At 38.0% G+C, this 16,098-nt stretch overlaps 1 protein-coding gene and 1 pseudogene across 1 annotated transcript in view; both read right to left on the minus strand.

Annotated features, from left to right (window-relative positions):
* The window catches only part of LOC122335249 (BOLA class I histocompatibility antigen, alpha chain BL3-7-like), a 5,955-nt gene extending 3,147 nt beyond the window's left edge, over nt 1-2,808 (minus strand). Inside the window, 2 exon segments of the mRNA XM_043233066.1 lie at nt 1-99; nt 2,654-2,808. The exon segment at nt 1-99 is cut by the window's left edge and continues 146 nt beyond it. Coding sequence (XP_043089001.1) covers nt 1-99; nt 2,654-2,702 — 148 coding nt within the window. The 5' untranslated portion in view covers nt 2,703-2,808.
* A 3,684-nt stretch (nt 2,809-6,492) lies between these two features.
* LOC122335250 lies at nt 6,493-15,823 on the minus strand (annotated as a pseudogene).
* Nucleotides 15,824-16,098: the final 275 nt, after the last annotated feature.

The raw sequence follows: 16,098 nt of genomic DNA on the forward strand, positions 1-16,098 counted from the left end.
ACATGAACTGCTGATCATCAACCAGACCAACAATAATGAACTCTGGGAAGTCAATGTCTCCAGACACAGCAGTGTAGAAGTATTTTAGAGAGTGTGTACCTGACAGAAAGAGACAAACAGAGAGATGTTTAGTCATCGTCTCAAATTAGTCATCTCCACATAAAGCACATTCAAAATTCATATTTTGCGTTACATCAACACTGAAATTCACAGTGAGTCTATATTAAAATAATTCCTGTCATAACAGGTGAAAACAGTTACCTATATTGTATATAATGATTATATACCTATAATCATTAAATTGACTAAGAAAAAGAGAAAATGTATATTTACTAAAAGTACTATATCTTTAGTTGTTTGTCTGTGCAAATATGTTCAAGTTGCCTAAATTTACATCTGAGACCTTGTCAGTTATTGCACAAAAATACAGCAAGATGTGCTGCATTTTTTTAAAAACAATATTTCCTGACAAATGTGTTAAAACACAGAAGTCCTTTTGATTTCTGTTGAAAGCTGCTATAATAATGATTTGTGTTTGATGAATCTATTTAACAGGAATGTATTATTGTTATTATTATTTATTAGCGCAACAGATTCAGTCATGTGAAAGAAAACGTTTCTAGCATTGTAGGATGCCAGATTAGTGTAAGATACTAAGTAAAAAGAAAAGATGTTCTGTCTATTTTGCTAAACTTTCTCTCTCACGCAGGATCATAGATTTCAGTAATGACTAATATGTCTCTCTTGTCCAAGGGCTTTCTGCTTTATTCTTTCTGTCTTGGCTTTTAATCATTTTAATAATTAAATAGCTTTTGTATTCCTCAACAAAGACAAAAGATTATTTTGTAATTGTTCTCGAAGACGGTCTGTAGACTAACAAGTCGGCATTTGCACTTTTTCAGTAAACTCCTCTCACTGTAAATCAAAAATAATGAATCCAATTTGAAAGTATGCACAATACTGTAATAAAGAGAATTTTAACTATTCTTTCTCGTTAAAATAACATATTTTCTTACAATAATCCTATTTCATTAAAACAACATAATTGTCTTGTTAGAAACGACATAAAATAAAAAATTTGAAGCCTTGCCAGTAGATTGAAAAATGCATAATTTTACAGTTAAATGGCACTGTGCTTAAAATATAGCAGTTTTAATGGGATTCAATGGAGACATTCATGTCCAAAAAGTGTTGAGAGGAACATTTTTGTACCTAGTGCAAAATAGATTTATTAAAGGAAATGGAAACACAGTCAAAACACAGAACACATTCAAGGCTTGTCAGAGATATATACCAAATGATTCGAGGTTTCACCATAAACCACACTTTCTCCTTAGTCTTTAAAAGTGGCTCAAATTAATTCAGTGATAAATTGTGAATCTAAATGGAAATATGAATATGTTCTGTAATCACCATTTAAATTAAAAACAAATCTCAGAAAAAATGATATTTCTATCCAAATATGACTCCCTGTTATGAAACAGGACATCATTTCATACGTGTCCACTGTGTTGTTCATGTTTTTTATGCGTTTTGAGAGACATAACAAAATAAAATTACATCAATATTTTTATGGACATATTAGATATTATTATGAATATCTGGCCAATTGTTACTCCCATGAGATCATTTTTTGAACCTGTTGTCCTAACAGTACATGCATGTGTAAATCAAATACAGTGTATAAGTGTCAGACTTGTATTCCCTTGCCCTGTGTTCTGATCCCCACATTGCTTTTCCTTTCCTGTTTTTATTTTGTCATTAGTGTTTCATTGAGTTCCAGATGTGTGTCTGTTAATTAACTAATTCAGTCCTCATTGTTTGCCCTACTTAAACTTTTTGTGCCCTTCGTTGGTTGTTAAATGTCCTCTTGTTCCTGAGTTTGCTCTATGCTGTATTCTGTTAAAGACTGTTTGTTTGGTGTTTCCTCATTCCTGAGCGTCAGCAGAAGCGTGACAATAGATACAATGCGTTTAATGAAACAAGTTTAAGGAAATTTGTACACACATACACTGTTATGTTTTGTGCAATATCAAATAATTTTGTTAAATATTTAGTTGAGAATAGTTGAGAATCAGCCTTAAACAGAGTTAGGCATAGAAAATATTAAAAACCTAAAAACTGACTGGTGATTTAAAACAAAAAAACACACATTGTTTTTGCCACATATCTATTCATGCCTATTTTATTTTAGAAAAGTGTGCTCTACAGAGGATATAAAATATAACTTTTTTAATAATAGGCCTCGGTAAGTTTAACCAGTCGCTCGTCATGAGTCTCTAGTCAGAAAAAAATAACTCGGGTTGAAAACGAAACTGACCTCCGATACAACACACTGTGGTTTAGGAGATGTAGACCTACTAAAAACAACCGAAGCATTTCTCAAATCAACTCAAAAAACGCTAATCAACAAAAACAATAGTCTAGTTTTGGTAAAAATGACTAGCTAGAGAAGGCTTTTAGACGAATTCTTCCTGTTACACAACCCCATAACTCCAACTAAACTGTGCTTTAGTGTGAAAAAAGTTTCCAGAAAGCTATTAATTACATGTAGCTTGCCTCAAACCATCGCTTTTTAAACGAAAATAAGAAAAGCGTCGAAACGCGTCAACAACCAGACACTTTAACGCTAAGAAAACATAAAAACACTCACCAGCATACACATAATAAACTCCGAAAAGCAGGAGCAGTGGAGACCGCATGACTGCTTTTAGCTCTGAAACACCTCTTTTAAGAAAGAGAATCGTCCCGGAGGACTCTCTTGTGAGATATTTCGTCCAGATGTTTCTGTTGGTCACCTGTGAACAGGTGAGGCGTCTCTAAAGTGAAAGTGTAAAGACACTTCCGGGTTCTGGTGCACTCCCAGCAGGTAAATAAAGAAACCGCCGCTTTTAAGACTGCTCTTGGTTTTACTTGTTTTTCTCAAAGGCAGAAGAGTGAAAGGATGGGAGTAAATAATGAGTAAATGCCCATTGTACAAAACAGAAAAGAAAGAAAGAAACTGAATGTATTTTGCTTTAATCCTGGGACTTTATTTAGATGCAAGCTTTTTTATTCCATGACCAGAACTTTATTAATCATCAAGGCCCTGTTCACATACAGATACATACAGATACAGACTTACATGAGACAGGAAGTATTTTAATCTATAATGATGAATACTTATGATGGCTTCTTGAACATCAACACGTATTTAATAATATCAGGCATATCTTGTACTTAGTTGAATCTTTAAAAGGATTTGCTAAACCTACATATTACAAAAATGTGTTGCAAATTAGTTGAGAAGCACACTGTAAACATTTTTTGCCATTGTGTGTGTCTGTGTGTGTGTGTGTGTGTATATATATATATATATATATATATATATATATATATATATATATATGTATATCTATCTATCTATCTATCTATCTATCTATATATATATATATATATATATATATATATATATATATGTGTGTGTATATCTGTGTGTATGTATAAAGCAACATAAAAAAACATTTTATTGAATTTTACTTTAATTGTTTTTCAGGAAATAAAGAAATAAAGTGCCTGGCAGACCAGTGCAAAAAAACTAATAAAAGTAATTTTGACAGATCCTGTCTCTCAAAAGTCTCCCGTCTCTGTTGGCCTGTAAAAGGTGTTCCTCTGGGCCATCATCCTCAATACAAGGAGGGTGGCTCTCTCCTCTTATAGTGGTAATATTGTGAAGCACAACACAAGCCACTATAAAGTCACTGCAGCTCTCTCTGGACTAACCCGGAGCCTACACAGACACTGAAACCAAGATCTGAGGATCCCTATAGTCACCTCCACCTCGGCCCGTGTTCGGCTGTGAGCCAGGTTAAAGCGTGTCTGTGCTCCAGGCTCAGGTTCAGGGTAGGGTGTCATTAAATAGGGCAGACAAGGGTATCCTCTGTCCCCCGGCAAATAACCAACTGTAGAAACGTGGGTAAGAACTGTTTAAGTGCCAGACATACTGAACGAACAGCTCTACACACAGTTGCCTTTCCCACATGCTCCGAGTCGCCCACACTGTACAAAAAAAATGGCCAGGCACTTAAAAAACCTAAGTGCTATGCACAGAATGTTTTCTGTGCTAAAGCGCAGAACCTCGGTTTGTCACATTTGCGACATGCGGTTTTAAAAGATGTGTTAAATAAACTAAGGAATCTTTTGAAAAACGATAACGCTCTTTCAAATATTCATTAGGGTATGCAAACACGTCAATACGTGGTCTTATTACCCTCTCCCGACGAAAAAAACCACAGGATCCTCCTCAAAAGGACACGCCATGCTCACCGACCTTCTGAAACGAACTTACACTGAAACATAACCTGCTCCCGAGCACGTTATCTTCAGAGAGTCAGTTATGGTTACATACATACCCAGAAAGTTACCTCCGTTTTTGGAACCACAAACTTTATCCACGAACCTACCCTTAAACATACCCAAGTGTGACGTGTCAGAGTTCAAAAGACAAATTGTTGGTGCTTGCTTGTGCATCGGTGACCCAGACGGCAAGTCTTTGTAAAGTATCAGCCATGGTTTCCATGGTAATGTTAGCATACCACCAAGAAGGGCAAACCACATCCAACAGCAGTAACTGTGAACGCGAAGAGGAAGCGGTCTGAAAGGGATGTCTAGACGCTAACCCGGATTGTACCTCAACAATATGCACCTCAACTCTCCCGTTTCCACCAAAACTGTCCGTTCGGAGGTCCACAGGGTCAGTACACATGGCCGGGCTGCTGTAGCCCAACCTTTGTTCACTCGTGCCAATGCCAAAGGATGGGGGGGAAATCTTGGGCTGTGGACAATGTGAAGCATGTATGACTCTGATGAGTCCACCTTTACTGTCTTTCCCACATCTGGAAGAGGTACGGTGTGGAGAAGCCCCAAAGACGCGTTCCACCCAGACTGTATATTGTCTCACATTTACAAATATGCTTTTTTTATTTTTACTGACTGAATAAAATGGTTCTGAAGTGTTCAATATGGTTCCTATTGATCATGTCTTCTGTGCAATTAAAATCAAAAGGCTATCAACAATCAATTAAAATAATAATAATTTTTGAGATAATTTTTTAAGGATAAATACAAATAAAACTAGCTTTAAAAAACAGCTCTTACTTTAAGTAGTCTTCCTTTGACAATTAACCCATCAAATTATTTATCCAAATCTTCAGCATTCCTTTCATCACAATGTGTTTCTTGTAACAGATTCTTCTTCATTAATTCATATATCATTTCTTAAAATATTAGCACCATTCGCATCCCATGTAGCCAATTTAATTGCAAAGAATAAACACATTCAGTTTCTTTTCACTTTCTATTTCACTGTCTATTATATTGTGTTGGAGTTTAGTATTTATTATTGTAATTTGTGGGGTCGGGCAATTCTTTTGCAATATCTGTGAGTAGTGACAGCCGTTTGTAACCAAAGTTTTGCTTACTTTTTAAACCGTAATAAAATGATTGATTCTTTTATCTATGTCTACACATGGACGTATATATTTAAGAAACAATGTTATGTTTATATAGAATGTTAGGGATCCACAATACTATCGGACCGGGATCAGAATCGGCTGATATGGCTTTTGTCAGGGGTTGGCAGCGGCCTGTTGTGTTTGTCTTGTGTTTTGTTGTCCTGAAGCACATGGCCTTTGTTTTGACAGCTCGCCATGTGCTTTGCTGTTAACTCCTCCCCTCTTGTTAACCCTAATTGTTTCACACTCCTGCACCCCATTTCTGTTAATTATCCTCCCTACTTAGTCTCCTTGTGTTTTCTGTCCTTTGTCAGTCTGTCGTCTGGTGTTAGTTCATTCTGACGCTGAGCCTCTGTTGACTAGTTTGATCAGTTTTGTGTTTGTCCAGTCTTAGTCCTGTTCTCAGTCTAGTTATTGCTTTCTGCCTTTTTGCTTTTTTTTTTATTTTGTTAGTTTCTTGTTTTCCCCCGTCTTCTGCCCCCCTCTTTCCAGTTCACTTTTTGCCCAGCTCAGGATTCTCCTCTCACCGATGATCTTCGGGTGCCTGTCTCGGTCCTCTAGTGGGTGGATGCTGGACGTGGCTACAGTGGGAGGCTTCTCAGCGACCGTTTTGGCCGGCCACCTTTTCCTGCCCCACCGGTTGGGTCTGGTTCACCCTTCGTCCCATCGAACTGTGTCTGTTAGATGACCCGTCCTTCACCTCCTCTGCAGCTGGGATTGTGGCTGGAGTTCACTGCCAGCTGTTTCACCCCCTTTTGGACTATTATACAAAGACCTTTTTTATTTCTTAATTTTTTTTTCTGCAATTGGGTCTGCTCGTCTGCCTTGCCAGCTTTAAATTAAAAACTTTTTGCATAATTATGAAGATACATCTGGTTGATGTGCTCACGGTGCGATAGTGATTAGATCGTGTCAGACTTTTTTCCAAATAAAAGGAAACACGTCGCTCTCTGCCAAAATGCGTTGAAATTATTGGATTCCTAATAAATGTACATAGATATAAATATACTGAATTTGTTTATATATTTACAGTATATATATACAGTATTCATCATTTCAATTCATCGTTTGACATTTTTTGTCACTGAAGAGAAACACAGCTGTGTGCATCTCAAAATGAACCAAATTCCCCAAATCAATAAACCAAAAATCTTTTCATGGACTCATCCCAGAAATCTCCAGTCCTGTTTTATGTGCAGTTGTTTAAGCAAGAATTAGCCATCATAGCTGTCCGTCCTCACGTCTTTTCTTCAGATACATACATCCAGCGACACAGATGATAATAAACACATCCACAGCAAAAACAATGATGCCAACACGAACAGAACCTCCTGTTTGATCTGAAGAAAACCTCAGATTACTCACAGACTGTGACTGAGCTAACAGCAATACATTTGTATATGATAACACTTCATAACCTATAATAAATGTGTAAATATAATAACTGATAATAAAAGTATTTTAAGATCAATGTAAGACTAAACATACAGTATAGAATTTACGTATGAACATAATCTGACAGTCGGGTGATAATTGGTGTTTGTTCACTATTGTTGAAAAGTCACTTCTCTTACCCTCATTTGTTCTGATCTCTTTCCCGGTCAGGGTCTTTCTGACGGTCGTGCTCTTGTGTTTCACCACACAGCTGTACTCGTTCTTCTTCAGATCCTCAGGTGTAACTCTGATGGAGCTCATCTTCTGAAAGGTCCCGTCCTCGTTGGGAAGAAGTTCACCGTGACTCACATCTGTATGATTTTCTTGTTCGTTTCTCATCCAAGAGATTGTAACTCCACTGGGGTAAAAACCAGTAGCGTGACACACGACTGGAGACGAGGGAGACTTCTGGAGAAGAGACACCTGAGGAGAGACTGAGAGAGAGAGAGACAGAGAGACAGAGACAGAGAGAGAGAGAGACAGAGAGAGAGAGAGAGAGAGAGAGAGAGAGAGAGAGAGAGAGAGAGAGAGAGACAGAGAGAGAGAGAGAGAGAGAGAGACAGAGAGAGAGAGAGAGAGAGAGAGAGAGAGAGAGAGAGAGAGAGAGAGAGAGAGAGAGAGAGAGAGAGAGAGAGAGAGAGAGAGAGAGAGACAGAGAGAGAGAGAGAGAGAGAGAGAGAGAGAGAGAGAGAGAGAGAGAGAGAGAGAGAGAGAGAGAGAGAGAGAGAGAGAGAAGAGAGACAGAGAGAGACAGAGAGACAGAGAGAGAGAGAGACACGCACAGAGAGAGAGAGAGAGAGAGAGCAAGAGAGAGAGAGAGACAGAGAGAAGAGACAGAGAGAAGAGAGACAGAGAGAGACAGAGAGAGACAGAGAGAGAGAGAGAGAGAGAGAGAGAGAGAGACAGAGAGAGAGAGAGAGAGAGAGAGAGAGAGAGAGAGAGAGAGAGAGAGAGAGACAGAGAGAGAGAGAGAGACAGAGAGAGAGAGAGAGAGAGAGAGAGAGAGAGAGAGAGAGAGACAGAGAGAGAGACAGAGAGAGAGAGAGAGAGAGAGAGAGAGAGAGAGAGAGAGAGAGAGAGAGAGAGAGAGAGAGAGAGAGAGAGAGAGAGAGAGAAGAGAGACAGAGAGAGAGAGAGAGAGAGAGAGAGAGAGAGAGAGAGAGAGAGAGAGAGACAGAGAGAGACAGAGAGAGACAGAGAGAGAGAGACAGAGAGAGAGACAGAGAGAGAGAGAGAGAGAGAGAGAGAGAGAGAGAGAGAGACAGAGAGAGAGAGAGAGAGAGACAGAGAGAGACAGAGAGAGACAGAGAGAGAGAGACAGAGAGACAGAGAGACAGAGAGAGACAGAGAGAGAGAGAGAGAGAGAGAGAGACAGAGATTTTGATTTTTAAAACTCTATTTTGTTACAAAAGACCTACAACAATTACACAAGAAAATGTCACAACAAAAATTAAAAATTAAAACATCATCAATAATATTGCAAAGAACATCTTTTACACACCATCTTTGTTCAAAGTACATCAAATTTTTTGTTGCTTTGTAGTAACGAAAATCAATTTGAATCCTAGTCTTTACCAGCATTGAAAAAGTATAGTCACATCTGTATCAGAGTTTCCCTCTATTTTCCTTTTTCTGCTCAAATAAATTGCCATTTTGCTTGACCCAACAAGAGATTAAACAACTGACATTCAGAGGAACGTGATCTAGAATATTTAAAACCACAGATAAAAATCTCCACAGAGAACTCTTCATCAAACTGTTTAAACAAATCTTGTAACAAAACAAACAAGGGTCTTAATCTATCACAATGCATAAAAGCATGAAACACTGTTTCTCTTTGTGAACAAAAAGGACATTCTTGACTAACTTCATGGTTTACTATGGACACAAAGGCATTAACGGCTATAATACCGTGTAAAACTCTCCATTGTAAGTCCCCTGTTTTTTTACTTAGTGGTGACTTATAGAGTGCCCCCCATTCAGGTCTTGCATTCTCACTTAGGTGTAAAACATTACGCCAAGGTGTGTCTATTTTTCCATCAAGATTTTTTTTGTTTAAAACTTTAACACAACATTTATACATGGCTTTACCAGAGGCTCCCTCTTTACCTGACAAAACTAAATTGTTACACCTTAATAAAAATCCATTGCACATTCCCAAATCAGGTGCCAAACACATCTTTGGAAAAAGGTCATCTTTCTCAGGCTGAATCCTCCCTTCTGCAAAGTCTTTGATCATTTGAAGTTCCACATCAGTAATGGTTTCTTTCCACTTAGTCAGCAACTGAGTTATTACTCGTGTTGACTTCAGATTTAACTGTTCCGCTATTGCTTCAATGTTAAGAAAGTCAGGTCCAGTAACCAGAATTAGTTTCCCAAGAGTAGTGACATGAGACTTGGTAAGTAAGTCTGTCAGAAACGGAATAAAATGTTCATTTGACACATCTAAGCGTGAGCCAAAATCAGTGGTTCTTGCAAAGACCAATACAAAGAGTCAGTATTTTCACATCTCAGCACTTTAAAAAGTGACCAAACTTTAAATAAATTACAATAATAAATAGGTAACTTGGATACAAACATCCTCTTAGGGTTCATCCAAAACAGAGGCTTGTCCAAGCCCAAACCTTCAAAATTCTTTAAAATAATAGATGCAGTCACACTCCAATTTTCATTTACAGGAGAATCAATAAACCTTTGCACAAATTTTAACCTAAAGCTGCCGCTCTACTCTGTAAATGAATCAGACCTTGTCCCCTTCATCTTTAGACAAAAAATAAAACACTTTGTGGAACCCAATGTAAATTATCCCAAAAGAAATTAATTAAAATAGATTGAACTTTTTTCAGTAAAAGTGGCGGGGGGTCGATACAAGTTAACCAATGCCAAAGAGTGGAGGCAGCCAAATTATTAATAATTAATACCCGTCCTCTATAAGACATATTGGAAAGTAAAAACTTCCATTTATTTAATCGACCAACAATTTTTCCTTCTACTCCCTCAAAATTTTTTTTAACAGTCATATCATCCCCCAGATAAACTCCCAGGTATTTAAACCCCTCTTTCTTCCATTTTAACCCCGCAGGAAGAGCAAGTTGTCTATTCAACCATTTACCAAATAAAACAGCTTCACTTTTGTTCCAGTTTATTTTAGCTGAGGATATTGTCATGAAATCACTTAAAATTCCAGTCATTCTATCCACATCACTCTGTTCTTTAACGATAATGACAATATCATCAGCATAAGCTGATAGTTTAAAAACGTTTTCACAATTAGGAAAACTTACACCCTCTAAATCTGTTCTGAATTTTCTCAACAGAGGTTCAATTGCCAAGCTATAAAGCATCCCAGACAGAGCACATCCTTGTCTTATGCCCCTAAGAACTCTAAAGGGGGCACATAAGTCACCATTTACCTTCAGTAAACTTTCAACATCACAATATAAAACTTTTAAATTATCAATAAAAGCTTTATTAAAACCAAAAGCTTTCAGAACATTCCATAAATAATTGTGTTCAACCCTGTCAAATGCTTTCTCTTGATCTATTGATACTAGCCCAAAATCAATGTCTAAAAGTTTACCAATGTCAATAAAATCTCTAAGAAACGAAATATTATCAAAAATTTGCCTACCTGGTACACAATAAGTCTGATCAGGGTGAATAATTTCTCCTAAAACCTTGCTTAACCGGTTTGCTAATGCTTTTGACAGAATTTTATAATCATTGCATAGCAGCGAGACAGGTCTCCAGTTCCTAATGTCACTCAGGTCTCCTTTCTTTGGCAGTAGAGTGAGTACTGCTCTGCGGCAGCTCAGTGGTAACTTTCACTGCTCAAACTCGTTGATGACAGCAAGCAGATCTGCACCAATCTCAGCCAAAAGGACTTATAAAAGTCTACAGATAGGCCATCTATTCCCAGTGCTCTGCCGCTTTCCATGTTCTGAAGGGCATTCTGTAGCTCCTCCAAAGTCAACACTCCACCAAGTTCACTGTTGGCATCATCTGATACCTGAGGAAGACCTTCAAAAACACATTATCACCGTCTGACCTGTGTGTAAGCTCACTGCTATACAGTTCTTCATAAAATTCCATTGCTCTCTTACGAATCTCTGTATGATTCAACAAAAAAGTGCCATCTTTTGAGCGTAAGCCATATATAAGTCTTTTTTGACCATTTTTTTTCTCCAAATTAAAAAAAATTTTGAAGGTATATCCATCCACTCTATGTTTTGAAAACGGGATCTGATCAGAGCTCCTTGTGCTTTCCGGTTTAAAAAAGTTCAGCCAATTCTTTCTTTTTTTGATCTAAAATCTTAATAAGCTCTTGATTTTGTTCAGTACCAATAGATTGTTGAATTTTCTTTATATCCTCTTCTAGACTTATCATTAGCTTAGTTAAGTCTTTAGTGATGTTGCAAGCGTACTGTTGACTCAATTGTCTTATCTGTGTTTTACCAATGTCCCACCATTGTTGCAAGGATTGGAAATCAGACTTTCTATTTCTAAAGTCGTTCCAAAAGAATTTAAAAATCTCTCTAAATTCTAAATCAGTTAATAAGCTATTATTAAAATGCCACATTGCACTTTTAGGCTTTATGCATCCCAAGGTTAAAAACACTGCACTAAACTGTGATCCGAAAAACTGACTGGAATAATAGAACAATCTCTGAAAATATTAAGTTGATGACTAAGACCATAAAATCTGTCCAACCTTGCTAAAGACAACATATTATTATGAGAATGAACCCAGGTATACTGTCTCTGTGTCTTATGAAAATTTTTCCATATATCTATTAAATCATGCCTTTCTATCAATTGAACAAGTCTTTTCCTAGAAGCCATGTGAGGCTCGACATGATTCCTATCAGAGGCGTTTTCTGTACAGTTAAAATCCCCTCCCATTAAAAACACATCTTCACTGTTACAGTCACTTATGGCTTTACACAAAACATTTAGAAAAACCATTCTATCAGCTGCCTTTGTGGGAACATAAACACAAAACAAAACGTGAAAAACGATTTTCAAATTGAGCTCTTATCTTCAAAAGTCTTCCTTTACAATTTCTTCAATTTGATAGGAAACTGGAATCAAGTTCTTGGAGAACAAGACAGCAACACCACCACTTAAAGATGTGTTGTGGCTACAAATTGATAACCCATCAAATTCTCTTGCCCAATCAGCTTCATTTAAAGCATCACTGTGTGTTTCTTGTGCAAACAAAATGTCTATTTTTTTAATCTTGATTAGTTCATATAATTCAAACCTTTTCTTCCTTCTCGTGCTCCATTCAAATTAAGAGAAGCAATATGAAGATCTCTCATTAAAGAGAAGAAAAGGATACACAAGAAGCAACTATAGAGAATCATCTAAATAATAATAAAATATCTAATGTTTCCCATTACCAACATTGAAACCTAGTTGTACATTGACTTTGGTGAGAATCTTTTTCAACCTGTAAATTTCTTGGTCAGAAAAAAGGCCTTCACTTCTAAAAACTTTTGCTTTTTCAGCGAATTGTTTCAAGTCAGGAAAGTATTCTGTGATGCGTACGTTTCTTGCATTCTTGGTCGCTCCCAAGAAAAGTTTAATATCGTCTACACTGTAAGAATGATCTGGTAGCTCATCTTGAGACTGATCAAAGGAAAAGCTACACTCAGAAAGATCAGTGTCACTTTCAGTATCAGTTTGACTCCCAACTTTTTCCATTTTTTTGGATTTACTGTTATGGCGCTGTTTCATTGTTCTTTTTCTTGGTGTCTTGAAGACACACTCATCCTGTTCTTCCAGAAAACAATCTCCTAGCATCTCTATGTTTTGTATTTTGTCAGAACTCTGCTTATCACCTGAACCATCAGCTGACTGCATTTTATCAGACACTGAGTCTTCTTCCATCGCAACCACAGTTTGTCTTTCTTCATCTGTTTGTTTTGAAGTTTCTGTATTACCTAATAAATCTATTACATCCGCAGATTTTCGTACCGTATTTTCCCCAACTACGTTGGTTGTTGTAGGTATTTCCTCCGTAACAGTTTGCACTGTTTCCTTATCCTCACCTGTCCTTTCAACCAAGACCGATGAAACATTATGTTTTAATATTTCTTTTTCCTCAGGCAAGCTCTGACAATGTGACCTATTTCACCACAGCTAAGGCACTTCATATTTGTTAGTTGTAGCAAAGATCGCGTAGTTAAAATCCTCATGCTTAAAGTTAAACGTCAAGTCCAGCTCTTCTCGGTTATCCTTTAGTATCATAAACACGAAGCGCCTAAACGACACTACATGTTTTAGTAATGGCGATTTACAGCCGATCTGAATCATTTTTATTGGTGAAACTAGTTTGCCATATCGCTCCAACATTTGTGCAAGCACCTCATTTTTAATGAAAGGCGGTACATTTGAAAGGATGACTTTCTTTGACGGCGTGGACAACGGTAACACTGGAACGAACGCGTTGTCAATTACAACTCCACTTTCAACCACGGTGTTCGCTAATTCAACGGTTTTCAAAAAAATGACAACCGCGTTGTTCATTCTTGAAGCTGACACAACATTCTCACAACCAGCCACCTCTCCCACCGCTAGACTACACTCCTCAACACTGGCCTTCGAGTCGATTTTCACGGCATGACGCCGCGTGAGGAAGTCCAGGTTCCTCACACCTGAAGTCATTCTGCCAGTACTAAATACTGGCAGAAGACAACCTTCACAGACTCAACGCTAAATATAAAGAGAAAGATAGAGAAAAGAAAAATAATTTTGTTTGGTACAGCGACCAAACAAAAGAATAATCACACACTCACCACACTCCGTTCACCCACTCACACGCTCAACAAACGCTCACGACCACGCATGCGCAGAGAGAGAGAGAGACAGAGAGAGAGAGAGAGAGAGAGAGAGAGAGAGAGAGACAGAGAGAGAAGAGAGACAGAGAGAGAGAGAGAGACAGAGAGAGAGAGACAGAGAGAGAGACAGAGAGAGAGAGAGAGAGAGAGAGAGAGAGAGAGAGAGAGAGAGAGAGAGACGAGAGAGAGAGACAGAGAGAGAGACAGAGAGAGAGAGACAGAGAGAGAGGACAGAGAGAGAGACAGAGAGAGAGAGAGAGAGAGAGAGAGAGAGAGAGAGAGAGACGAGAGAGAGAGAGAGAGAGACAGAGAGAGAGAGAGAGAGAGAGAGAGAGAGAGAGAGAGAGAGAGAGAGAGAGAGAGAGAGAGAGAGAGAGAGAGAGAGAGACAGAGAGAGAGAGAGAGAGAGAGAGAGACAGAGAGAGAGACAGAGAGAGAGAGAGAGAGAGAGAGAGAGAGAGACAGAGAGAGAGAGAGAGAGAGAGAGAGAGAGAGAGAGAGAGAGAGAGAGAGAGAGAGAGAGAGAGAGAAAGAGAGAGAGAGAGAGAGAGACAGAGAGAGAGAGAGAGTTTGAGAGAGAGAGAGAGAGAGACAGAGACAGAGAGAGAGAGAGTCATGTTTAATACAGTACTGTCATCAAACAAGACTTCATATGTTCCCCTTTCTTTTATGTGATATTTATCAAATAATAAAATAAAATTGTAAAGTTGGAATTGGATGACTGGGTGGTCTATTAGAGAAACATCCAGTATTATTTCCCACAAGGACCCTAAGACTGACAAAGCTTCAAATAACCAAGGCCTAAAGAACCAGAATGTATAAATAAACATAATTCTAACATTACCTGTGGAGCACAAGGTTACACTCAGGGAACACATGCACACGATCGATGTACCTGTCTTCTCCAGGCTGCTCTTTCCATACTCCACGTATTTCTTCAGCCACTCGACGCACACAGTGTTGAAGTAATGTCTTCTACCCTCAAGATACGCTCTGTTATTATTCCACTTGTTCTGGGTGCTGAATCCTTCCTGCACCGCTGAAGTCCATCTCATCTCCATCATAACCTTCCTGACGAAACCCATCTGTTGCTCCAGTCTGATCGTCCCACTCACAGCCGTACCTCAGCTGGAATGTGTGCACACCTCATGATGCATGAAACAAAACACACGGGACAAGCGACATTACAGGCGTTTCGGACATTTTTGATTAATTGCAGATGATTTGATATTTTATTAGCATAGAATATCATTTTTTTAACTTTTCGAGCCAAATGTGAGACATAACGCTCCATTACAAGCAATACTGTTGTGTTCCGTCATTGCATTTATGCATATTTATGAATTTATGTGTGTTCATACCTGTTGAATGGTTGAACAAACCTCTTGCAGCTTGGATGTTGTTTCTGAAAGCATGATGAGTCCCCGCCGCGAGCTGAGTCTGTCTGTCCCAGTAACCTGCTCCTTCTTTCTGTTTCATCCACTCTGTCTTTGGCACAACTTTCTTTATGTTGCTGTCGAAGTAAATAAACCGCTTTCCATCGACCAGACCGACAACAGTGAACTCTGGGAAGTCAATGTCTCCAGACACAGCGGTAAAGAAATATGTCAGAGAGTGTGTACCTGTTGATAAAACCTTGTTTTACTACATTTATGTTTAATTTTAAAAAATACATAATTTTAGTTAATATAAATACTTCATAAAATAAAGAAATAGACTCGTGGACTCCACCGACTTCTTGTAAATTTTAAATTTTTACCACAAAATATCCACGCAAGTCTCTGGCTACATTACTGTATCAAATATTGAATAAACAAATCCACATATTCATAATAAATAATTCAAATGAAACTGACCCCGTTATAAAAACTCCTAAATTTGAGACTTTCAAAGTCAATTCCAAAGCATTACATTTTAAGAAAACAAATGCTAATACTACTAGTGTATAACTTTAAAACATCAAATCACATGTTCCGCTTAAACCTAGTCCACTTTAAACCGTTTACTCACTAGCACTGGTCAGAGTAACAGAGAACAGAAGAGCAGGCCACATGTTTGCACTTTGACTGGAAAAAACGTTAGCATGTGACAATGTAGCTACCTCATAAAGCAGTTAAACAGCCTGACCAATAGATTTTTAGGACAATGGGATGATCACTAATCACTATGAGGTGTTCTTAGACTAGACAGACGAAAGTAAACGCAAAAATAAGTCATTATACCTTTGACACATTAGGTGCTCATGTCGAAGAGTTCATTCTAATCTGTATAACCGATGAATGTAGAGGAGTTGGGCATTTACCAATTCTTATTAATAAATACATAAATCA

The sequence above is a fragment of the Puntigrus tetrazona genome, unplaced genomic scaffold, assembly GCF_018831695.1.
Source record: "Puntigrus tetrazona isolate hp1 unplaced genomic scaffold, ASM1883169v1 S000000746, whole genome shotgun sequence".
In the NCBI taxonomy this organism is placed as follows: domain Eukaryota; kingdom Metazoa; phylum Chordata; class Actinopteri; order Cypriniformes; family Cyprinidae; genus Puntigrus; species Puntigrus tetrazona.